This window comes from Ptychodera flava, chromosome 16 (assembly GCF_041260155.1).
Source record: "Ptychodera flava strain L36383 chromosome 16, AS_Pfla_20210202, whole genome shotgun sequence".
Classification (NCBI taxonomy): Eukaryota; Metazoa; Hemichordata; class Enteropneusta; family Ptychoderidae; genus Ptychodera; species Ptychodera flava.
In genome coordinates, this window is record NC_091943.1 from 20,519,897 (window position 1) to 20,545,554 (window position 25,658).

Genomic DNA, 25,658 nt, shown 5'->3' on the forward strand with positions numbered 1-25,658 from the left:
ACTTTTTTGTTTTCAACTGACAAAAGTTAGGTATGTTTGTTTTTAAGCATGCATGATTTGGTTCACAGAATGGAAATCATCTCATTCTGTCTCAAGTACAAATACCTAGTCTGCAGAGCTGTACAACTGTAGATATCTAGCCTACAGGTGCAACAATCATCCCTGCCCAACTCCAATTATTCACGATCAAAATCCAGGGATTAATGCCCCACAAAAGCCATGTATAAAACTTGCCTCGCAAAAAAGTAGTGTGCTCATGGGCAAAATTGTCCTCAAATCTCAACATTGTTTAATAATGAAAGAAAAAATTTATTTTTTAACTTTAAACGTCAGTACAACACCATTATTCATACCTTGATTTACCCTTTAATAGTAAAACTTGGCTTCCGTAGATACATGGTATATCAGCTGAGGGTTAGATGTACAAGAGGACTAGGTACTACTATGTTCAAAAATGCAGATTTCTTAGCAACACAAAATGAGAACTTGGTCACTCAAGTGACTTCAATTACTTTATTTATCGATAAAGTGAAATCAACAAACACGCAATTGACTCCATCGCAGAGATAGAACAATGCATTCACTATACTCAACCATTGATTCTGAAGTACTCGGTACTTCAGGTTCTCAGCCTTGTCGGTGAAAAATTTTTATTCAAAACAATCTTTAAAAAAGTGTTGAATGAGGATTGTGTCGCTAATATTGAGTTAGGGGAACTGGTGACCCAGAAATATCAAGGTCGTTTACAGCGCAGGGCAGAAGTGGTGCATACGCCTACCCATGATGAACAGCCATCATTGTTTACGTGTACTTCTGTTTTGTATACTGATATATTGGGTAGAACATAAGACTATTCTTCAGCACTACACTGGAGATAATGTGTTATGTGAGTATACTGCCCAGTACGATATGTGAGATTAGCTTTGGATAGGGTACGTCGGCCAGCAATATGTTCATTACACCATACCCACAGTACAGTGGTGTATAAATGGCATAAAATAAGATGGATGGTAGGTTCATGGATGGTAGACTGTGTAGCTCCTGAGGTATATGTTGATTTTAGATGAGGATATGTTTATGCTTCCTATGGGAGAGCAATGATACAGGTGCATAGAAAGGCAAGGCAGGTTATGGATTATTGTTATTAGTCTCAAATCTTAAGAGTCATTTTTGAATTTTATTTGAGATAGGGAGGGTTGGGGATACACAATGAGAGACCTGGTAACTGGGCACCAAACATTTACATTTATTATATTGTACAGCATTTGACCCAGATCTGGACTTAGATTCTGCTGGTCTGAATGGCAGCTGATCATTTGTTAATGAGAAATTTAATGTACAGTGGACCGTACGAAGGTATGTGAATCGCAGATTTGCCAAGGAAAACAGATAATATGACAACTACCACTGCCGGGATATTAACAACATTGTAATTTCCATTGAACAGGTCTGGACACACTTCCGTCACCAGCTCTTCCCGAAAAGAAGCCCTGAGACTTTTACAGAAGAAGAGGGAATCCCTGGCAGCAGGCGGAGGGGGAGGGTTGTCCAACGGACACGCTGGAACGCCACGACAAAATGGCCCCCTCAAGGCTGACCACAACATTCAGCCAATCAAACGAGAAAGGTAATAATAATCTACCTTGTTATCACTATCAGCTCTGTTGTGGGGTATACTTATCAAAACTTACAAACACTGCAATGCCTATCATCTCTGTAATGTGTAGCACACTTCCCTAATGTGATAACATCTGCTATTTGCTATTTATATTTATTCATTGCACTGTTGGTAACAATTCAGGCCTTTGTTTAAAGTGCTTCACACAATGATAGCTAACATAGTTGCAATGATTACTTATAAATCTCTTTTCTAAAACAGCAACATTTTTTTTTTTTGGAGAGTGGGATTTCCTTGCATTTGAAAAGTGAAATGGTAAATTGTACCATGTGCAAGTTGTGGTACAGATTTCTCTATGAGACAGTCAATAAAACTGTTGTCCAGGTTCAATACTTGTTGTGCAATTGTGACTTCCGTATTATGTTAGGTTACGTCATGCAGCAGCACTAACTGCTCAAAATCATTAGCATATTAGGTTGATCAGAACAAAATTTTCTCCGCATGTATGTTGCATTGTATGTATGTTCAGATATATGGAATTTATGATATGGAGACTTGAACATGCTTGCGTACTCATGAATCAGCTATTGGATATAATGTCATCAAAAGACAGACTGGCCAATAGAGTCCCCAAATATCATATTCCCTGGAGTATGCAAAAAATGTAGGACACATTAATTTGCATAAAACTACACACAGGGCGGGCAAAAGAGATATTTGTGGTAAATTTATTTTTAAGCTGACATGAGTACTTTGTAAACAAAATAATTAAAGTTTGCCATAATATTTGAATTGATGAATTTGCCAGTATGCATACATAATACCACATTCCTCTGAACTATTTTTGTCATGGATTCATTAACATATGTAGGAAAATGGTGGCATTTTTACCTACTTGTGATGTTATACCTCGTAGGCTATGTAGTGTCAGTATGACAGTAATGCTCTCTGTTAGTTCAGTGAACCTTCTGTTCTGAAAATATCGTGTGAGCAATAGAACATAAACACTTTATAAAATTGCATCTAACTGGTTACTTTTTCCAGAAAACTCTTGCCTTGATCAGAATTTTCTCTGACATTTAAAACCGTGACTGACAAAGCAGTGTACCCATTGGTTCTGTTAAAGAAATCAGAAATCTTCAATGGATTTCCAAATTTTTTCTGTCACAGACAGTGTAAATAGTTGTAGCAGCGTAGTACATGTACCTGTGTAACCTCATTTAACAGGTCAGGGCTTCAAATAGTACTTGTGCAACCATCCCAGACTGGCACTTCGATGCTTAAGGTAGTTTTGAGGAGTAGCGTACTTGTTCATGCATTTACCAGGTATAGGTTTAATTTTCAATCTATCGCCCAAATTGCAGGCTCTTTGCGTAATGATACACTTGTATAACAATTTCAATTCATGCAACTCTGGAAATTTTCAAAATAATATTATCATAAAAAAAACCACATATTTAAAAAAGATTAATCATCGGTCCAATTGCCTGATAGGCCAACATATTGGATTACAAGATCAAACTACCAGTAAATACAGGTATACCAATATATTTACATGTAATTTCAAGGATGGGTAATTTTTTGGACCTTGACAGACGAGTTTAGTTTGGATGTGTCTGATGGACATTATATATTGCATTTCTTGCAAATGGAAAGCTACCTGAAACTTATTACTCCCTCCAAACCTGCTTGTATGAAGCAGTTTTATACTTGACACTAATATTTTTGTCATATTTAATAAAAATAGCTACCTGCTGGTGGTGACTACAATGGATTTATATCCAGCTTTTCTTAGTTGAATCAGCTTGCTTGCAAATTCATACATTTTTTATGCCCCATGCTTTTTACCTACATAATCAAATAGAACAAGCTTAGTAATTGCTAGTCCACTTTATTTTTATATTTGTATGGAAATTAATAAATTCTTCTTCAACAACAAAGACCGCAGAAAACAAAAGGCAGCAGATTCCCGTAACAATTTGTCATTGTTTTTGTCAATGTACAGCTATGTACTGTCACTTCCCCAGTAGCAGTCCACACGGAAAAAAAAACAAACAAAGAAATGAAATTTTTCACATAGTTAATGCATGGGAAATATTTGCATTCAAGTTCTTACGTGTTTGATGCATTGATACTGACGTGTATGATTTGTCTATTGATGTATATACATATGTACACACAGTGCGTTTGTTGTTTCAATAAAGTCAGCCCAAAAGGCTACAGTTATTCAGTCGGCATGTCAATGTAGATGTTTTTTCAACAACTTTTTTTTGAATGAAGTTGAAGAAGCTAAAAAAATAAATAGAAGTGTTACAGTGTATATCGTACACAAGAAAATTCGTCATAACTTTGACCCTTTCCAATACAAAATCATATTTTCTCTTCTTCATCATACCATACAACAGTTCAGCAAACAGCCAGAGACTGTTTCCATTTCATGTCATTAAAGGAATTCACCAAGCACTCGTTGCATTTCTCCAAAACTTGTAACGACATGATCCTCCTCTCTGTAGAGCAAATCTCGTTTCAACAAAAGGAAATGGATTTTAGTGACCAGAAAATTTCTCTTAAAACCACCTCAAAGTGTGCAGCCGAATACCATAGTCTATGTAGCTGTGCTCCTTGGAAACACCGGTCAACTGCTGAGAAGTATGTCGCGTCTGTTTCTGAGTCCCGATTTATTTTGTCCTCACAAAGACTGATACATTCTCACATTGCTTTATCTCGCAGTATGATTCAAGATGAATTTCCGTTTAATTTTTGATGCTGAAGGAGCAGTAGTAGTACCAGTGGTTGTATGCTAACTGTAGAGCGCTATTGGTGGTTCCGGTTTGTTACTAAATATAGCTGCACGCGTGCGATGTCAGATGCTGCTGCTTGAAAACAAATTGACAAAATGACAAATTTTATCAATGTCGCATGCATGGCTGTCTTTGCAGCTTGTACTCTGAGTCATGAATATGTCTTTTAATATTCATTGTTTTACCAGCAGTCACCTACCAAGATGTGTTTTTCGGCATTCTTACATACGTAATTTTCAAAAGTGTAATCTAAAAATGCGGAGCAATGTTTATTTCTGCATTTTAATGAGAGAACAATGACGTCAATTGCAAACAGCCCCATGCATACACAGTTGTATCAATGCTCTTCAGATCTGTGGTATATGAAAAATCATTATTAAAAATCAAATCTTCACTACCACACTTGATTTCTTGTCAAAACTCAGTCAATCCCTCTTCATTTGTCACCGTCATTCATGTTTATTCATCCACATCCCATACTTTCCCTTTATTCCAAGTTAATAGCTTCATTTGCCACTGATCAGAACACTGAGAACTACTGTCATTCCCCGGCAACAGTGATAAGTTTGAAAACCATGCAACATTGTCATGACAACCTGTGTATACATATAAGACTTTACACACAAATCATTACGAAAATCATTTTGTAGGTTTATAATTTGTCTAATAGCTCCTTTAATAAGTGAACATGCTGTGTCGACGTGGCCAAATCCAAACTATCTCTGTCAGTTCATAGAAGCCTGTGCATTTGTCCAGGTAGTGCACAATGTACAAGGTTCCAGCCACTGTACCAGTTTCTCTTACTATGCAGTGTATCTGGTTTGAGAATCTGCGCTTCTTGACCAAGAGTTTACTTTTTAGTCGTTAGAGATTTTTGTATCATCACAGGCATGTTATTTTGATGATTACCAATTATACACTGGGCACTTTAGAAATTGGGTCATGTCGGGGAAATTTGTGTAAGCTAATATTGGTTTAGAGCATGTTTGAAGAGGCTCAAATGTCACAGTATATTTAAGTCAAATTTCTGTGATTTTGTTTACTGGACAAATAGTCGGTAATGAAACCATTCATATTTCAATGGCAGATTGTTTACCCATGGAAGTATGCTTATTAAGACTAAGATCATGGCATTATAACTGTTTGAATAATTTACTCGCTTCCTTGAAACTTGCAATCACCTAAGCCCCAAATAAGTACTGGTACTAAGTAACTGATATTGCAGTGCAAAATGGTAATACTTGTATACCAAGTAAAGTGACTTACACCAGTTTTTCATTCAAAATGCTTGAGCTGTCTGCAATCCCCAACTGCCAGTTGACAAGGGTCAAAGGTAATAGGTCAAGTAGCTGAATTTCACAATTTTAGATTTATCTGTACTGGTTTCTGAAGCATCAACTCTGTCAACGTCTTTCTTTCCATGTTTTCCTGACCTATGTCATTCTATCTCCAGGTCCCTCGATAGTTCGTCAGTGCAAGATGTGTACAGTTTACAGGGAGCTAGACCAAAGAAGGTTCTTTCCACATCCGATTCTCCACCAGACTACGGCATAGTCATTGAGGAGCTGTTGCAGGACACACCAATCAGGATTGATGGCAGGGACAGTTACCATGACAGCGGCAGCCACCAGAAGCGGCGGGAAAAGAGGCACGATGATAATTTTGAGGAAGGAAGACAAAGGAATACATCAAGGACTTCAAATCGGGACGATGAGTCCCGGGGATTGACAAGGAGTCCGAGTAAATGTTCGGAAAAGAGCATCCGATCAAACGGGTCCAGTCGGTCGGTTAGATTTGAGGATGAAAGGAGGAACTCGCAGAGGAACAGGAATTCAAAAACGAGGATGCGGGAGGATGACCTTGATGATGCAGTGTTTGATGCATCTGAGCCAAAGCAGAGGACTCCAAGGTCAGGGTCAAGGTCAAACCAATCTCCAGGATCACGGCCTTCCAGTCGGAATTCATATGAAAATCCGTACGCTGATGTTGAACTCGACCGTCCAGAAACGGGAAGGAAGAAAAGCTCTGCACGAAAGAAACTGTACGATAGTAGTGATGGAAATGGGGATTTAAGACATTCATATTCCGATGTAGATTATGAGAGTCGTAGCCATTCTAGGACTTCAGGTGAGCAAGTTGAGAATCCGTATGAGGAATTACCGATTCCAAGTCGTTCAAAGCGGAAAAGTCACAAAATCCTTGATAACGGGGACTCGGGATATTCAAACCCTCACATGGATAGGATGATGTCTGAGGATGAGCTACCATCATATTCCCAAGTGAGATCCAATCGGTCTCCTGATGGGACCAGGCCAAGAAGCAGGAAATCTGGAACACCTTCTCCAGAACATCACCCATCAGTTGCCAGGAAACCTCCGTCTGGAAGGCCTCCATCACGACCAAGAAGTGCTTCAGGTGAGCTGATCTTCTAAATGAATGTTTTCTTTAGAGTGCGCGACTGCTCAACCCCCACCCTATTGAAACAAAGTCCCTCTTAAGATAAACACAAATGCGTGCTATGTTCCCGTCTACAAATTACAATTAGATCTCAAGTTATTGATATACACAGAGTATGGATAGTAGCATTCCGCTCTGTAATTACAATCTGTGATGTAAAGTCACATTGTTGATTTAACCCAACATCTGCCCTAGCCACAGTAAAATGACAAAACTAGTTTCTGATCTGCAGAAAGATGTGTCAAAGCTGAACAGATTATCATAATATCAACTAAAGTTTGCCTCCAGATAATAAAACTATATGTAAAATTATATGAATGAAGTGTGAATGATTTGTGTATGCTTTTAATACCTAAATATTTAGTAGATGAGAGAGCGCAAGAAGCTGGAGACTCGCTTTGATTTGAAATCCAAACTATAAAATGTATTTCCTATTACGTTTAGAAATTGTTATTTGCATGACAAAAATTTGCATAATTTATTATGGTCCTCCCTCGATCAGAACGATAACCCCCTTCCCCTAAAAAAATTTTCAAGCCAAGGGGACATTTACCCTAAAGTGAGAGAAAGTGGCTGCAAAGCTCGTTTGTTTTAGAAAATGACACAGAAACCAGCCGTTCCAACTTTGATGTGATGGTCAAGGCTGTCGCTGCTCACATGAAATCTTTAACATATTCAACCCCACAAATCCCTATAAACAGATTCAAACTCACATCGAAAACAACATGTTTGAGTCCAAAAGTCATCTGTTCATCTATATTTTCATCATTTCTTTTTTTACTCTTTCAGTGTTGAATTGGTGTAATAATTAAGATGCATCTGGCATGAATTAAATCCCATATAATTCTTTTGTGTTACATGTTCTATATTTTGACAAACGGTTTTATTCACTTTAAGCTTTCAAGTTTGTAATGGTTGTAGTGCCATGTTTGAAAAGTGATGTGTCTTTAAAGGATGTCTTTGTATGATGATGCACAATTTTTGTTTAAGCTGTTTGCAGTCATTTGTTTTATTTTACTTTCAAGTTGGTTCACTGTCAAACACAAACCTTTTTCTATAATCAGGATGTGATACACTTTAACCTTACCAACCTTGTTTTCCTTAATATAGGTCAATCAACTCCCTTGAAAACATTGAGGATGTAACCACATCTTTTAGTGAAAGATTTTATATGCAATCAATACTTGATTCTTTTGAATTCCAGAACCTCCCGCCCAATACACTACTTCTAGCTATGCAAAAGGTGACAGACCTCAAAAGAAGAGACTCGGCCAGCCACTACCTCCTCCCCCTCCTCCTCCTCCGCAACAGAGAAGTAGGCCCCCCATAGATCAGCATGATGCCGCGTCACTCAGCAGCAATCCGTGCATCATCAATGAGTACGATGACAGCATTTCCGAGATAGACTACGATCCGCGCATACCGCCCCCAAGAGGCTATGTTAGGTGAGCATATGAAATGCAGAATTTTACAACAGGAAAATTTGTCTGCTGCATATGTATGGCAGAATATGCAAGGATTTACGACAAGCGAGTCATTTTATTTACGAGATGTGCCTCAATAAAAGGTACAAATGGCCATAACGATAGTGTCGTCTGCCACCTGCAGCTGGCAAATAGCCATTAATCTCAGAGAAGGAGTCACAGGTAAATGAGCTACACTGTGATACTAACTTCAGAGGAAATGCTACCACTTGATATATTCCGTCTTTGAAATATTCACCACAATCTGTCAGTCTGTCAGCTTTCTTTGTTAAAGAAAAGTGCAGATTGTCCGTGATCTTTTTGAAATACCAAACGTTTGAACATGAGTGACATTTTTTCACATCGTACATTGTCATTGGGAAGGTCATGTACAGTGTATTATGATCATAACTGTACTACAAACTCATTCCAATCAAAAGCGCGGTTCGACCACATTGTTTTGACTCATGTACTTGGAACTACAGTCATTTGTTGAGGAGAATAAAAACATCATGGAAATATCTGACTTGCCGTCATCTAATCATAAACATTTCTGATAGAGAAATATTTCAAGCAAAATTTGTAAATTCTGTTCATTTCTGTTCAGCAAGGATAAATTTCAGCTTACTAGTACATCCTCATCAATGCAGCATTTCATATTGATATTTCCATCAACCAAAGAAATTGTTAAAATGTATATACTAAGCTACATGCCATGAAAAACAGAGTTACGAGTAAATGGCTTTAACCTTTTTCTGTACAGCATCCCACAGACAGTTTATCAACAGTGTCTCTCACTTATCAGGCTGTGTATATTTTTATAAACAGTGGTATTGACCAAGGCCTTTGCTGTTCAGTGAATAACAAAGCAGCAAGCAAAATGTGCTATTGGTGTAATGTATATTGCCTTTCATAGTATTCAAAGCTGATTGTATTTTCCATGACTTTAGAATTTCACTTTCTCATATATTCATGTTTTATGTTTCTTCCCCGACCAGTGATCTAGAGAGATACGGTGACCTGAGTGGCTCAAGGACGTCCCTTGCCTCAAGGTCATCAGTCACGGACAAAATACAAAGTTTTGGAAGAGCTGCAAAGAAGAAGTTCTCCTCGTTGCGAAGAGCCGTCAGTCTAGACAGACTGGACAAGGCTGACAGGAATGACATGTTTGAAACACCAAGGGTGAGAAAATAAAACATTGTGGGGTATTTCACTCAGAGCAAGTCACTTAGAGTCTCCCTTGCCATGTGATTACTAGTGTTTTAGCGCCCTCGCAGTTCTATTATCAGCTTGTATCTCTGTGCTTTTAATAAATATCTTAGAAGAAAGTAAGAGCATTAACGACACAATCAAATTACGGTCATCATTGCAATATGGTATTTTGTGATAAAGGTAGCTTCCATCTGTTTACATATGTAAACAGTCGCCCCTCATAAATATGTGACGTTAAATTTTAAACTCGTTCAAAATATGTGATCTCATTTTAAATTTAGTTGCATCGACTAGTCTTATCACTTTGATTTCAAAATCTCTGATGTTTAATTAATTGTGAACCAAAAAAAAAGATTTCCAGAATATTTCCTATTGATTTAATTACTTCAGTGTGAACTTTGTAAAGCTATGCACTGGCTATTTTGCTGCAGTACTTTCAGAAATGTTACAGACTGGGCTACCATCCCACAGACAACAGAAATGAAAATCCTAGTCATTAAGTTTTTTGCTTTACATAGCTTTTTTGTCAATTGTATTACTTTTAATTGACATCCATCCTTTATGTGAAACTGTTCATTTCCCCCCTAGATGAAGAAATCACCGTCACTGAGGTCATTGTCCAGTATTTTAGGGCGGAAAAAGGAAAGCGATTATGAGTCATTCTACCAACAGGAGCGGCTGAAACAGGACAGGCGGATGCAGTAAGTATTTTTCATAGTATTTTTATAGTATCTGTCGTACATAAACTGTTAAGCAGTGTCAAGTTGAAATGTGTGGTGCTAGATACAATCTTGCCCTTGTAGTTCAGTTTTCATTTTGAGAATGTCTAATTTGATGGTCTGTATTGTAAATACAATATTAAATTTTGAGAATGTTTATGATCTCGCCTATGTCTCAAAATGGAGCTCCAGGCATAGGACAAAACTAATAGCAAATCTGTCATATCAAGAAATAATTACATTTGTAAGACACCTCATCCAAACTGTCTGTCGTGATTCGTAAATTTAGGGTCACATGGTGTGCATATATGCAAATAACCATTTACCGGTGAACAGTTTCGAAAACTGTCAAAGCTGTTAACAGTTTGGAACGATTGTCGACTGGGGATAAAATGTAAAAGACCTGACTGCACATGCACACATCATGAAAACAGCCGTGTCATTTGCAACCAAGACAAGTGATAGGAGAGAAACTTATTTTTTTCAGTGAGAAAGTTGGATGAGGTGTGTTACAAAACACATGTTGGCTAGCCATATTCAGTGAACAGCATAAATCCTTTTTCCTTGGGTCTCCCAGTCGCCCATAAAAGCCCACTTCCCTTGGCCTATGACCCTGTGAAACAGACTGTTTGGATTGACTCTCAGTCCGATGTATGTTGTTACCCTGATGGCCAGCCAATGAGTGTACTATATATCCTTGTGTAGTACCGGTATATTGTAGTGTAGTGAAAACAACTGCATCCAACTATTTCTCTATGCAGGCACATACCAACCAAAATTAAAGAGAAAAGTTAACCTTTACAGCTCAGTGCTATTTTTTGCCACATCTCGATGACAATAACACCAAGTTTTCCACTATCAATTCTCTCAATTGATATAACTGATGTACGGGCCAAAGAGGAAATGTGCTGTACATCGAGTTTACAAATGTGAGTTTAAGCATCATTGAAGAAAATATTCAACTGATTGTCTCACCATGAAGTTGAGAGCTGCATCTCTGATGGACTCTGCTCTTCTTTTTCCGTTGTCAAGGAGACCAGCCAGTGTGAGGAGTGATAGGTCATATACAACTAGACAGAGGTCGTCTTCCGTCACATCACCAAATTACCTCCGTAAAGTTGGCAGGGTTTTGAAAAGTAACCTGGATGGCACCATTGTAATTGAACTGACCAGGCCTCCAAGTGGACCTTTCGGATTTTACATAGCAAGGGGAAACGAGAAGTTTGGCAGAGGTAGGTTGGCTCATACTTTCATTGCATGATTCACTGTATGTCAAGAATTTCACTTGGCTTGTGATTATTTGAAGTCAAAGTGTCACCCTTTATCATGCCACAGTTCATCTGTTGACCCCAATTCTCCATACACAGATTCACAATCATTATTGATAACAGTAGCTTTTAGGTAAACCATAGGCAATAGAGGAGGAAAATTCTCCCCTCTTTTGTGCATGGCTAAACCATTCCTGATTGCAAAAGGGTTAGCTACACACTATAAGACGATCATGATGCCAGTACCAATAGATGGTGATAGCGCCCTCATACAAAAACATACAAATTACTTTGTTTGCAGCATTTTGCTAATACTTCACATTCCCTTGTTTTCAAAAGGTATATTTATATCCCGAATGAGTGACGGCTATCCAGAGAAAATGTATGCAGGGTTGATGGGAATCGGAGATGAAATCCTGGAGATCAATGGGAATTCCGTCAGGAACAGATCCATGGATGAAGTGTATGATATGATGGCAGACCAAGATAAACTCATGCTGAAAATAATACCTCTTCTATCAAGAAAAGACTGGTGACAGCAAAGATAGTTTGTCTCCTCACATTCTGATTTTATGAATATTCATAAACAATCTTCAACCGTTGACCTCGATTTTTTTTCAGTAACACTGTACGAAAAGAAAACAATCCACAATGACCAGCATTGCGCTCACTGGTAGAGTAATCACAGACCGACTTTATAACTTTGCCATTTTCCCAAAGCACAGATACTGTCACAGTCTTTGGATGTGTAACGTAAAGTAAAACGTGACAGAAGTGTTCAGAAAATACTCCACAGCCGAAATGACAGGAAGGAATTATTGTTTGGAAAGCAAGTATAGTTCCGTTTCACCAGGGGAAATGATTCTCAACCCATTTGATGAAATACGGCATCTTCAAGGTCGCTACATTTTTCAAAGGAGGATGATCAAGCCTTGGCAAAGAAATGAGTTTCCACTACTGGAACACTTTTCCTCTTAGCACCCTAATGATGGTCATTGTTCAAAAAAATTCAGCATGTATATTCAGCCTTTACAGAAATTTATTTTGCCCTGCTCATTTAACCTTTGACCTGGAAGATAAACATCGTAAGAATACACACTCAAGCCCTTTCATTTCACACTTGCCCAACAAATTTTCCGTTTCATCTTGCCAAGAACCGTAAGTTACAACAAATTGGAGCAAAAAAAAACTAGTATTTCCATATGAGTTACAATTTAAGAAGCTATGGCCCTGTCTTTTATAATGTATGGTGAGTTTTTATTCCATGTGAGATGTTGTTCATGTGTTTCTCTGACATGTTGACTGAGACGGCGTAGTTCCCATAATTCCACGGTGCGTGTATCACAAATAGCTGAATTTGAAACCCATTTTGCACAAATTTGGGATCCATAGCATGAATTTCACTGCAGTCTGTTCACAGTATGGAACCCAGGGCTCCAGCAACTGGGATATCAGCAGATGTTACAGAAGAGAACCACATTGACAACTTCTGGCTTTGAATACAACTTCTGGCTTTGAATATTTATTACAGTGATACAATGCCAGAAGATGGTGTATGTCTCAGAAAACAAAAATGTTGAGTTGTCAGTGCATCTTTCAGGAGATACACCTATAACTTTAACAGTGTGAAGTCATATTGTATCAAATCCATTTTGTCTGACACAAGAATTAGAAAAATTAAATATCTTTTATGTATTCTGTCTCACTAAGCTGCAATATGACAGCGTTTTGACTGTCCACCAAATATATATTTATTTTGTCACATGGATGGATTTGACTTTCAAGCATGCAATTTTGTATACATGGTGCAGATTCACTCTATAAACCTACTTACTCTCCAGCCCAGATATGGGCAACTCAATAAATCATGTTTATATGTCCAACAAAGGCAATCAAAAATAATCAGCGAATGATTTAGGAATTAAAGTGATATTGATTAGTTTGAAATTAATGATTCTCATCGATCAAGGTGTCAAGTTCGATAAAATATTATTGTGGGTTGGATGTTGGGGTAAGAGGATTTTAAACTGACCAGACAGAGATGGCGATATGTAAGGGCTCTTTGTCATCAGCCAAGCATGGAGACGTGTCTATTTATGTATTCATTCGGGATGCTATGTATAGCAGAGCGTTAATATAAATTGACTTAGGCATGTAAAAAATTGGAACAAAATCGTTTAAAACTTACAGTTTCTAATTCTTTGAAGCGTTATAAAAATCCATTTGCAATTATATAAATGTGTGCAGTTTATTGTGAAAAAACCCACCTTGACATTGAACTAAGCTTCTGTATCATCAAAATTAGTATTCATAGTATTTCATCCATTATCAGCTATTTTATTTATTGAAATACTTGTACATATAATATTTTGCTTCAGGGTTATAAGTTTCCAACATTTTTCCAGTTGCTTTAAAGAATTTTATTTTCAGAGCCGTCCGTGAAGAAACCTTGATTTAGGAATGCACTCTGATCAACTAGTCAATCAATCGTATTTCAGAGATCATAGATACTAGAAATAATTATTAATAATCAAATGATTTTTTTAGACATTTGCTTCTATTCTCATGATATCTCACTGTCATTGAAATATGGCAGGTATGGTAACTTTTGAGAAATTTAAAAACTCTTGTCTCATTGGATGATATTCCAGCAAATATGCAAACTGATAGTCCTCAACCAATCAGCAGGGTTGTTACAGAAGAAGCTGGCTTAGGGCGATTTTTACAGACTTTGCTTTATCAATGCAATTTGGCAACAGGCATTCTGATTTAACAAACACTTCACTTTATAGTTTGGTATTGTAACAAACATGTTCTCTGTGCAGTGCATCATGGGAATTAAGATGGAGCCTGCTAAGATTCTGTTCTAGAAATGAACACCATTTAATCTGGCACAACTGAATGAATGCAAAGTTGTTGTTATATAAACTGTCATCAGAAAGTGTTTTCCTTTGTTTTTTGATCGCTCAAAATTCCAATGAAAGAAATTTTCTAGAAAATATCCAAGTATTGTACAGAAAATCTGCCTTGTAGTCGACACAGCCTTGTACCAAATGTCATTTTTCCTTCTACCACAGACTAGTATCTTCATCATTGAATGAGTGGTTTGCCTTGGGCTGTTGAGCTTGTTCGAATTTTAATGTATTGGTCCAACCATACCATAGAGAACACTTGGGTTGAACCAAACTTACTGTTAAAATGGGGAGAGCAAACACATTGTATTCATTTGATCATATGTTCTGAAATTCAAAAAAGGAAGTGGTTTGGATAGCAAGGTATGGATTTTATGATCAGTTGGGTATTTTTCTGCCAGAAATGTGACATTACAAAGCCTGTAATAGTTGTCCAGTTACATTCAGAACCTAACTTCTCAGTGAAATATTTCAAACTTTGACTGATCAAATGTTTTTTGTGCTGGCACAGTATATTTATTTACTCAAAGAAGTGTGTTTAAGAAAATGAACGTGTTACTGATAACATATGGGACAGCGTAAGGGAATTTCTTTTTATTCTGAGATTACGATTCCAATAGAAAGGCAACTCACTTTATCAATATTTCTATGTAAATGTCTTTCTTCATGAAAACAGAGTTGACATTGTAGCAAATATTTAACCTTGCCGTGACCTCTGACCTGTAGGCAGGAACCAATTAGGTTTCTGATCAGCAGCAATTTATCAGAGAGTATTTACCTGACTGCGACCTCTAACCTTCGGGTAGGAATTGATGGGTTTCTGATCAGTGGCAGTGTATTCAGGATGGAAATATTTGTACAGAACCGTAATATATATTTATGTGTATAAATGAATAACCTGTGTGATGTAATTGGATTAATGTAATATGCCTATCAAAAGAGCTTGCTCGGTATTGTTCAGTTGTGAATGTTTTGCATATAGGAGTGTAGGGCAGTCTGTTTGTAACAATGCCTCTGTACTGCTTATATATTATGTTAACAAAAATTTGTGTATAAATCTGTTGAACTGCAATAATCAATGAAATGCTTCCTTTTTTATCACTCTTTCTCTGTGATTTTTTTTTAATTTACTTCATTATTTATCAAGGTGTTTTGCATTTGGTAAAATTAAATAATAAAAACTATTGTTTTAATATTGTTTCCCGTTTAAGATAACACTGTTTGCCCTTTTTTTAAGTCTGTATATATCGTCAACAAGACCTTGTATTTGTGCTATTTTTATTGCTACGGATATTGCAACTGACAGAACATACAATGTATTAAAATAATTGAAGAATATTTAAAGAATTATTTATGCTCTGGTATTCCATCTGTGTGAATGTGTAGTGGTGGCATGTTGATGCTTGGAATGGAGTAAGTATGCTTCATATTTGATTGCGAAATAGTTGTAACGTCTATTGCAACCTCCCAGATCAACCTCTTCATCCCAATGCCATTTATGTGCCATGAAAGTGAAAGACTCAAACTTTTTTACTCAAACTACTCAAGGAATATTTCAACCATTCTCTTTCAAAATCGAGAATAAATATCTGGCGTCAATTTTGTACAACTATAGAAACAAATTACCTTGCATTTTATACTGGCAGCTAAATTGAAAATGACTGGCACCCCTGTGTCACTATAAGGGGAAAAATGTTTGATTGTCAAGAAACTAAGACAAAAATTGTTTATGTCGTAAGCTTTCAATTGAACCCCTACAAGTGGTAGATCGGAAAAGAATTATAAAAGTTTGGATATCTGTCCCCAAGGGGCACTCGACCTTGAAATGGTCCAAACTCTTAATTGATAATTGTATAATTTTGGGCCAAGCCATATGGTGTTTCAAAACTTAATTAGTAATACCAAAGATGTCACTTCAGCAACAGCACTTCAGCAAGATTTGATATCTCAGTGGTAAGGGAGGGGTCAATATTTATATCCTTGGGTGGGAGGAATTGCCAAAAGAAATCGAAATTTTGAGTAGCCCTTTGTCTGAATGTGAATTTTCATAGAACCTCTCCTGATGGCTTAAACTTTTTGCATGATACCCCTGCTGCTATAGTAATACGTTTTATACATAATTCTATCCATATAAAGTATAGACAGTGCAAATGTGGTGGTAGAATGTACCTCTGGACAGTTATTCAGAAGTGTACACTCTAACTTTTACAATATTCTTCTGGCTTAGTTTTGAAGCTTTGAGTAAATGAGGTTTTGAACAGCATAGTTTTTTTTTGAAAATCAGGAATTTTGTTTTACCTAGATACACAGGGATGGTGAACATTGTGAATTTCAACAATTGCTAAATATTGGGTGATTTGTCTCTCCAGAACCAAAATTTGCATAGTGACCCCTGGTTTTAGTCCCCATGGACACCATTCGGGGGATATATAGGTTTGGTCATGTCTGTGCATGCATGTGTGCGTCCATTCATGCAGATATCTCAGAGGATGGAGCGATTTCATTCAAACTTGGTACAATGATTACTCCATATGTCATACGTCAATTTATTTTATGATCCAATCCAATATAGCCACATGATTGCCATTTTGTTTCCTATATTTGATGTCGGTTCATCCGTTCACACAAATTTCTCAGTGATGCTGGGAACGATTTCATTCAAACTTTGTACATGGATTACTTTCTATGTCATTCATATGCAAGTCGATTTATTTTGTGATTAGATCCAAAATGGCCGTTTTTTTCCTGTATTTGATGTCCATCCACATGCAGATATCGCAGACATGCCTGAGCTAATTCTTTTCAACATGGGTAGAACGTTATGGCATACATATGCAGGTCCATTTATTTTGGTGTTGTATGCATAATTAGTGCTAATTTGCATAATTAGTGATTAGAACTCTGTTCCTGGTGCAACTGAGCCAAATTTGACGAAACTTTTTACAGATGTTGGTCACACAGAGTTCTAATAGTATACAATAACATATGTCAGAATATTGTGTCAATTCCTAATTTGCATATTTTGATGAACTTTTGCAATTAGGGCGATATGTCTTGAAATACTGCAACAAATTAAATGAAACATGGTACAAATCTTTGGCACATAAGCAGTATCATGTTAATTAATTGCTAATTTGCATATTCAATATACTTTCCTAATTACTGTGCTCTGTCAAGAAATACTACACTAAATTTTATGAAATGTGGTAAAGATGTTGATCTGTCAGTACTTTAATACTGTGTAAAGACATTAAGAAGTACCATGTCAATAGCATGACAATTTGCATATTTGATGAACTTTCATAATTGTGATATGTCTAACTTAATGCTGCATCAAATTTGATGAAACGTTGTACAGATATTTATCTTCCATTAATGTAATGGTATGCAAATTCATGTAGCAGTATCATGTCAAATAACTTCTGATTTGTATATTTAATGAAATTATGTAATTAGGCTGATATGTCAAGAAATAGTTCAACGAATTTCAGGAAACTTGGTACAAATGTTGAGCTTGCATTGCTTTGTCAGTGAATTAAGATGTTTATCCATGTCATGTTCATAAATTTTTAATTTGCATATTTAATTAACTTTCCTATTTAGAGTGGGAGAGTCTGCATCAAATTTGATGAAACGATGTACAGATGTTGGTCTGTCAGTACTGTAATAGGCCTACTCTGTGTAGATATTAAGAAGTATCATGTCAATTAATTGCTAATTTGCATATTTGATGAACTTTCATAATTAGTTTGATATGTCTAGACACGCTGCATTAAATTTGATGAAACGTGGTACAGATGTTGATCGTCCAGTAGTGTAGTGACGTGCATATGATATGTAGCAGTATCATGTCAATTAACTGCTGATTTGCAGTGTTGCAGCCAGGAATTTTAAAGTAAGGACACTGTCCCACTACCGTTTATTTTTAGGTACATTTGCACATTTGGGGGACAACATGCATCAGTTGTTAATCAAATTTTGTGGTATATTTTAATAAATTAGTTTCACAAAACAAAATTCAAGCTACCGGGACTGCTTCACAATGCTTAAAATTTCAGTCAAGTGGCCTAATTGTAGCAGCTGGTATACCATATCTGCGGCCAATCAGATAGCTCAGTCGGACTACAAGCAAGTTATGCTATAATATTAAGCGCAGTGTTTAATAGCCGATCTGTGCTCCGAAAGTACGAAAATGTAAGGCTATGTTCACAAAAAAACGGTTGGGGGGGGGGCCCTGGAGGAATTCAGGGGGATTCGAAAATTTTAGGGGTAGTACAGGGGGGACTTGAAAATTTCGCTCTACCTGTAGGGGGAACTTGAAAAGTGTTTGGTTCCCTTTTATGTTTTACATTTTCCAATTCCAAGTTTTTCTAGGTAATTTAATGAAAAATGAATACCATTTTTATGTCATTCAAATGTTGTAATGTCAGTAATAATTTAACAGAATCTAGAACCATTTTCTCACATTCCATGACTCTTATCTCTAAAATCTAAACATGTGTGATTTGTCGTAAAAAAATCAAACTTGAGCCTAGTAACAGGGCAGAAGCTGCAACTGTTGAGGATTTTTGCAATATTTCTATGCAATATATCAACGTCTTGCTGTCTCCCTACAGCATGCTCAAACACGCAATGTTCAGTTTGTCGACAAAGCCTGTATATATAAATATGTATTAGGTGATAGTGATAATTAGAGTCCAGACTGACAGTCAGTTGTCATCGATATAAATGCATGGTACACAAACACAGGCTGTGATAGCAAGCTGAATACTGGACAGTTCAACATGCTGTAGGGAGCAGAACAAGAACGCAGTTGTATAAACTGAACAAAAATATTGTCAAAATTATCAAAGTTAATACAGCTACTGCCTACGGGCAACTGTCACTATCAGATACTGCCCTGCTACTGTAGTGTCACTGTTCCCGGGGGTAACTCCCATAGATGGCTATACGGGGAGGGTCCGCGCGAAAGGGGTCTTTATTTGCACTGTTTGATATCAGAAAGGGTATACTTTTTACGAGGTGTTGGTATGAGAAAGGGTCCGGTTTTAAACACAAACTGACATTTGTTAAAAAATCATGCTGTCAACACTGGAAACCCATGTATCTACATCCCAGATCTACCATCAAAATTTCCGGACTGTTGGTACCCCTTGACAGTACCTCCATCAATACACAGTGACAGTGGAAGTGGACTGAGACGATCATACAAATTAAGAACAGTCCGACTGTTCTTAGACTGATTAGATTATTATATTGTATGGTATCAGAAAGGGTATTTTTTGCTCAAAACCGGTATCACAACAGTTTGGGTTTCCATGTTCGTGAGGAGCCCCCCCCCCCCCCCCCCCCCCCCCCGTACTATTAGCCATGGAGTTACCCCCCCCCCCCATGCACTGTTACTGCATACCTGAACAGTGACAGAGATAGCTCTGACTCTGATGTACATAGTAGTTGAAGAAGAGTTTGTGTCAAATGACGCTCATGACAGCGAAACATTACTAAACAAGATCAGGCCAGAGAGCAAAACATGGAAGAACACATGGAAAGTTTGAATTCTGGCATATGAGAATAATCAAATATTAAAGGAAAAAGATGTGATTTTCTAAATTTCTCATTCTTGTCATAAAATAATACAAAAGTAAAACTTTGAAAGTAAAGACGAAATGAAAAAATATATGACTAAATGGAATTATTTATTTTTTAACCAAATTTGCAATTATTACTCCCAAAATTTCAGAAATGAAAATTATTTGATGGAATATTTTAACCTTACAGTATTGTCAACTTTGAGTAGCATCTAATTCATATATGTCTTGTACTTTTGAAACAAATTTTTGGTAGGTCACTGTGCTCAGTTTTTTACAATATGGCAACTAGCCAGAATTCACAATTTGCCTACTCTCTCATGATCGTCATTTTGTGGGCTTTCGGCTGGTGCAATTGATCTGGCCAGAGTTAGATTAACTCAAGTTAGCTTTGACCAATAAATCCAAAAAGTTCACTGATGCGTTTAAAGAACTTGCCTTGGGAATATGACTATAGAAAGTGCTAATAACAGGTAGTGTTGAACACCTGTGAGCAGAACGGTGCAATACGTGTTTATTATTTCTGGGCGCACATCCTTTACAAATATGCGGGTCTGTGACAGTTGGGGGGGACTTGAAAAATTTTGATCATATGGAGGGGGGCATTTGAAAATTTTTTAGGGTATTGAGGGGGGCATCTGAAAAAAATAAGATTTCAATTGCAATTCTCTCAGCGCCCCCCCCCCTTTCATTATTTGTGAACGCAGCCTAAGTGTCAAAATAAGCATGCAAAACGGAGGTAATCGTCAGTATCATACTTGCAGACTACACAAAACACTGTGCACCGTGGCATTCAACTCATGAGTGTGCCCGAGGTGACCCGCAGTATGCGACAATGCCGGGCAATGGGTTCGATTTTGGGGACATTGTCGCAAGGGCACGTCCTGGCTGCAACACCGGATTTGAATATTTTTGTAATTAGGCTATGTCAAGCAATAGTTCATCAAATTTCATGAAACATGGCACAAATGTTGAGCTTACATTGCTTTAACAGTTAATAAAGACGTTAAGGCCATGAAAAATAAGAAAGTTTGTTTCTCATCCTAGACATTTTCACAAAAATGAGCGGTGATGCTGTTTTTTTTCTTCTTCTCAATTTTTTTATTCTTCAACCACCAAGAATGTGCAAAAAAAATATGAAAACCACATAGGAATGTACGCAGAGATAAATGCATAGCAGAGTCGATTGCTTTAGTATTTTTGTATAGCAACAGTTCTGCGGTTTGACTTTAGTGCAGCAATGCACAGTTTTGACAGCTTAACAGTGACATCTGTGTACAGTTCTGAATGGAATGTTAGTGTCAGTTATTTTGTTATAGTTCTGTTTTATACACCACTGTATTATTCACTATCATCGCGTATTTTTCGTTAATTTTTTTTAAATTTTATTTCCTCATGAGCAGAAAAAAAGAATGACGCGGCGGGTCTGAATTGACTTGCGCGAAGATGAGAAACGAACTTTTTGTTTTTCTTGGCCTTATCAGTGTCAGTAAATAATAGGCCTATTATTTACTGTTCAGAGAGTCTTCCGACACAGTTCGGTGACCGTGTGCATCAAGTTACCGTGCAATGCTACTGCTGCAACTACATTGACCATTTTTCTAGTGATCTGTGCAACTGCGTGAGTTTGGCATAAATACTGATCATCATTCAGGATTCGAGTGCTGTAAGGTACTTTTGTAACTGTAAAATATTGAAAAAAAAATCATTTTTATTAAGAATATTCATACTCATAAATTCATTAATAACAGGGTCTGTAGTACAACTGCGTGAATTTGGTATGAAAACTGACGACATCATTCCGGATTCGAATGCTTTAGGGCACTGTCGTAAGTATACAATAATGACAAATATTAAATTTATAAACAGTATTCATAATCATAAATTTATTAATTTTTTTACACTCTTGCTATTACTGATAATGCCTTGTGCCCCTGTGATTTAATGACCTTTCCCAGTTAGCCTGATATGTCCACAAATACTGCATTAAATATGATGAAACTTGGTACAGATTTTGATCTCACAGTGCTGTAATACAATTCAGTTTCACTTAGTGGTATCATTTAAATTAATTGCTAATTTGCATACATAATGAATTTTTGTCTTTAGGGTGAATGTCCAGAAGCTCTGCATCAAATTTTAAGAATGTGGTACAGGTGATAATCTGTCGGTATAATAATAGGATGGCAAAACGTTTGGTATTAAACATCCTTCGATTAATTACTATTGAACTTATTCAATGACCTTTAGTGATTAGAATGGAAGCCCAGATTGGTTTTACGTTTTCACCACCATGGAACTCATTTTCGGCCATAAAGCCCCATCTGTATCGCAGCATTTTTAATCGCAGCCCCAATTAATGAACAGGACTCTATCCTCACTCTCAGAGAACTTGTAATCAAAGTACCAATTAACCAGTGGGGACTGTGTCATCAATGATGACTATAGTAACCAGCTTGCGCCGCGATCAGAATCAGGAGTATATATCTTCCACCCCCAGCCCCAATGTGGAAACTTCTGAAAATTTGACACTAATAGAATAATTCAACACTTATGACACCTGAAAATTTATCACCTGTTTGTTTATCATTTTTGAGTACCCCGTTGCTGTTCAGCACTTTCAGAGTAACCAACCCGTTCACAAGTATTAAATGCGGCTCCCTAAGGATGCTGTGCACGTTGCCGCTGCGCACTGAATTATCTGTGTGTAGTACAGTTTTATAGCTTTCTTGAAATAACATGTGGAAGTTGTTATCATGACGGTTTTTATATTCAATGTTTTGTATTCAAATTGATTTTATAAATCTGATCTGGCATGCACAGATGACGAGTCGTAGTGTTTAAATCATGACGAATTCTGCAATTTTGTATTTTAGGGCAATTTTTGTCTCTCAAGTCGGGCGAATATGCGAGCTCTCGGTACCACGTGGGTCCCACGTACAGTAGAGAGGTTAAAGAGGAAAGTCCCCTACAAAAGGGGATTATGGTAAGACTATGCAGATGTGAAAAAGCCACGCTACGGGTAAGACGCACTCGATTGCTCCGAGATTTCCAGAAATTCGACGGGTGAACGGCGTTAATTTCCGTCCATCTCATACATGACACCTGTGAATGTATAGCGACTGCCTTTATGTCGAAAAAAACGTTGAAAACACTGTTATTTAATACAGAGAACGCATATTTTCACAAAGTGTGGGTCCAGAATGTCCATTTGACCTCTGTTCTAAATGTTAATGTATGCTGCCAATCATGATTACTCAAATTCAAATTGCGGCCTAGGCGATCTTGATCCCTGCCGAGCACAACAAACAAAGCGTACTGACTTATCACTAAAATCACCGTTATGTACGTACCTAAACACACGCATACACAACCACATACAACGTAAACGATACGACACATGTAATGAACACGCAAGAAACGGCATTTTCTTTTTGGAGTGATTGGTGGTCTTGAAAAAAAACGTTTTGGTATGTGTTCCTGTAAAAAGTTATGAACATTGAGAGTCTTCACACGTCGTTTTGAAGGCAATCACAATTTCATTTTTTCCTTCAGGCATCGAAACTGAATCTTTTGGCTCACATCACAGTCGTTTGGAGAGCTATTCAGCGCTGGGACTATTCGCCCCATAGAGGAGTGTGCAGAAGCGAGAAATATTTCTCGCTTCTGACACTCGTCTATGGGGCGAATAGTCCCAGCGCTGAATAGCTCTCCAAACGACTGTGCTCACATTTTGAGGAAGTACCTTTAGCATTGTGACAAGTTTGGTCATGTTTATATCAGTTGATTCAATTCAGTTGAGCTGAGTGGAATTGAAATTTCAGTGTCGATTACATCGTTGCCACTATTGCGTTGTAGATCGATCATCCATGATCATCCATACTCGAGTACTCATCGACGACGACCACGGCCCTGCACAGCTGTCCTGGGGGACTCATCAGCGTCATTTACTTTCTTTACCAATGTATTTCAAAATATTTGGCTGACCATTGTCACAGATTACTAGTAGTTTCCTTTTGTTGAAGATTCTGGCTTACATATCGGAACAGCAAGCAGCATATGTATAGTATGCACATATGCAGGCTCATCTATGGAACTACGGCAACTTTTCCACAACGCGCTTAACGTCTCAGTCACATGTCATTTGCATATTACGAACGGTCGTCGATGTTTTCCGAGGTTACCTATCCGAGGTAACCGGATATGCAATCTGCGCTCACTATACTTCGGGTCATGCATACCAAACTCTAAACTGGGGGTCGTAACGTTTTAAATCAGTTTTACTCAAAATTTCTTCACCCTTTCCTCTGATTTGTTCGAAATGCCAAAATTACACGGAAAATAAGCTTACGAATGGGTGAAGATTTGTTTTTCAAATTCACAAGTTTTTTTTCCCGTTGCAAGCTGCGTGTAACCCGGCCGTGCGAAGTACCAGTGACCGGCTATTATCTACATCACTGCCAACCAAAAAAGCCATAAAGCTACAAACAGTAGAAGGTTCTAACTTACGATTGCTTACGATCACAATCTACTACCGTCCTTAGAGACTATCATCTATTTGCTAGACTTTCACCTTATTTTTTATATGTCTAGTTTGCGCGTTTGTACCGAACACGAGATGTTCAGGGCTAGATTTAAACTCAATACAGTGCCCGAGGAAATTCTCTCCTGAACTAAGTCAAGACCTTCGTTTTCTATCTTCCTTCCGAAACTCGTAATACTCTGTCCATTTCAACTACTGGCTTCAATCACAGCGCCTTCACATTCAAATCACCCGCTGCTGTTGTGAGAAAGTATCCGTTCCGTGTTGATGAAAGCCGGGGTTGAAACCAGGGGGTTGAAAACCGGGTCCCATTTGAAATCGCAACGGAATATGCACACATCTACATAGACGCAAAAAAGTTAGCAGAAATTCAGAGATGTATTGAAAGCCATACATCGTTGCTGTTTATTGAGCAAATTGTATGATGGAAATTCGTCTCCGAACTCGGCGATACATGAGCGGCCATTCTGTTTCATAACTTCCTATACATGTATTTCTATTGCATACCACAGCGGTCATCGCATCGCTGTCTATCGAACCGCAAAACGACTGTGATTTGAATTCAGTAAATTTTGATTGGATTCGAACTCACAACGTACGGCATACAGTCACCTTAGTAGCGAAGAAATCACAGTCAAGGAAGGTCTCAGGCTGTCGACCAGACCACAGCCCCTCGACCAGTAGGCCTACTCCACCCTAGTTATAATGTGTCTCGAATTGTGTGAACCCTACACACTTCCGTAATATTCAGCAGAGGTGATAATCGGTAGTTCCTGGTGTAAAAGATAGTTTATGTTTCTCTGATAAGCCAACGACTAAGCAAGTGTTTAACCATCCCGCCCAGTGTTTGCCATCAACCGACGTCACTACGACGTTGCCTATTGTGCGCCCACGGCGCTGGACTTTCCTCTTTGTGCGTACGTAGCGTGAACGTAACGTCGAACGCCTACACACGTTACGTTCACGTTTATTTCGGTTTACGTATAAGCAATCTTAATCTCTCTAGTACTAGTATGAATGTACATAACGATGTAGCTGTCGTAGGAGTGCGCCCGCTATCAGCGACAGCGTGCAAGG

The 25,658-nt window shown here is 37.7% G+C and overlaps 1 protein-coding gene across 1 annotated transcript in view; it reads left to right on the top strand.

Annotated features, from left to right (window-relative positions):
• Positions 1 to 15,797, top strand: part of LOC139114248 (dentin sialophosphoprotein-like) — a 41,570-nt gene extending 25,773 nt beyond the window's left edge. Inside the window, exons 4-10 of the mRNA XM_070675827.1 lie at positions 1,448 to 1,627; positions 5,873 to 6,834; positions 8,081 to 8,321; positions 9,338 to 9,521; positions 10,140 to 10,252; positions 11,303 to 11,502; positions 11,878 to 15,797. Coding sequence (XP_070531928.1) covers positions 1,448 to 1,627; positions 5,873 to 6,834; positions 8,081 to 8,321; positions 9,338 to 9,521; positions 10,140 to 10,252; positions 11,303 to 11,502; positions 11,878 to 12,074 — 2,077 coding nt within the window. The 3' untranslated portion in view covers positions 12,075 to 15,797. The remainder of the gene's footprint in view (positions 1 to 1,447; positions 1,628 to 5,872; positions 6,835 to 8,080; positions 8,322 to 9,337; positions 9,522 to 10,139; positions 10,253 to 11,302; positions 11,503 to 11,877) is intronic.
• The last annotated feature ends 9,861 nt before the right edge of the window (positions 15,798 to 25,658 follow it).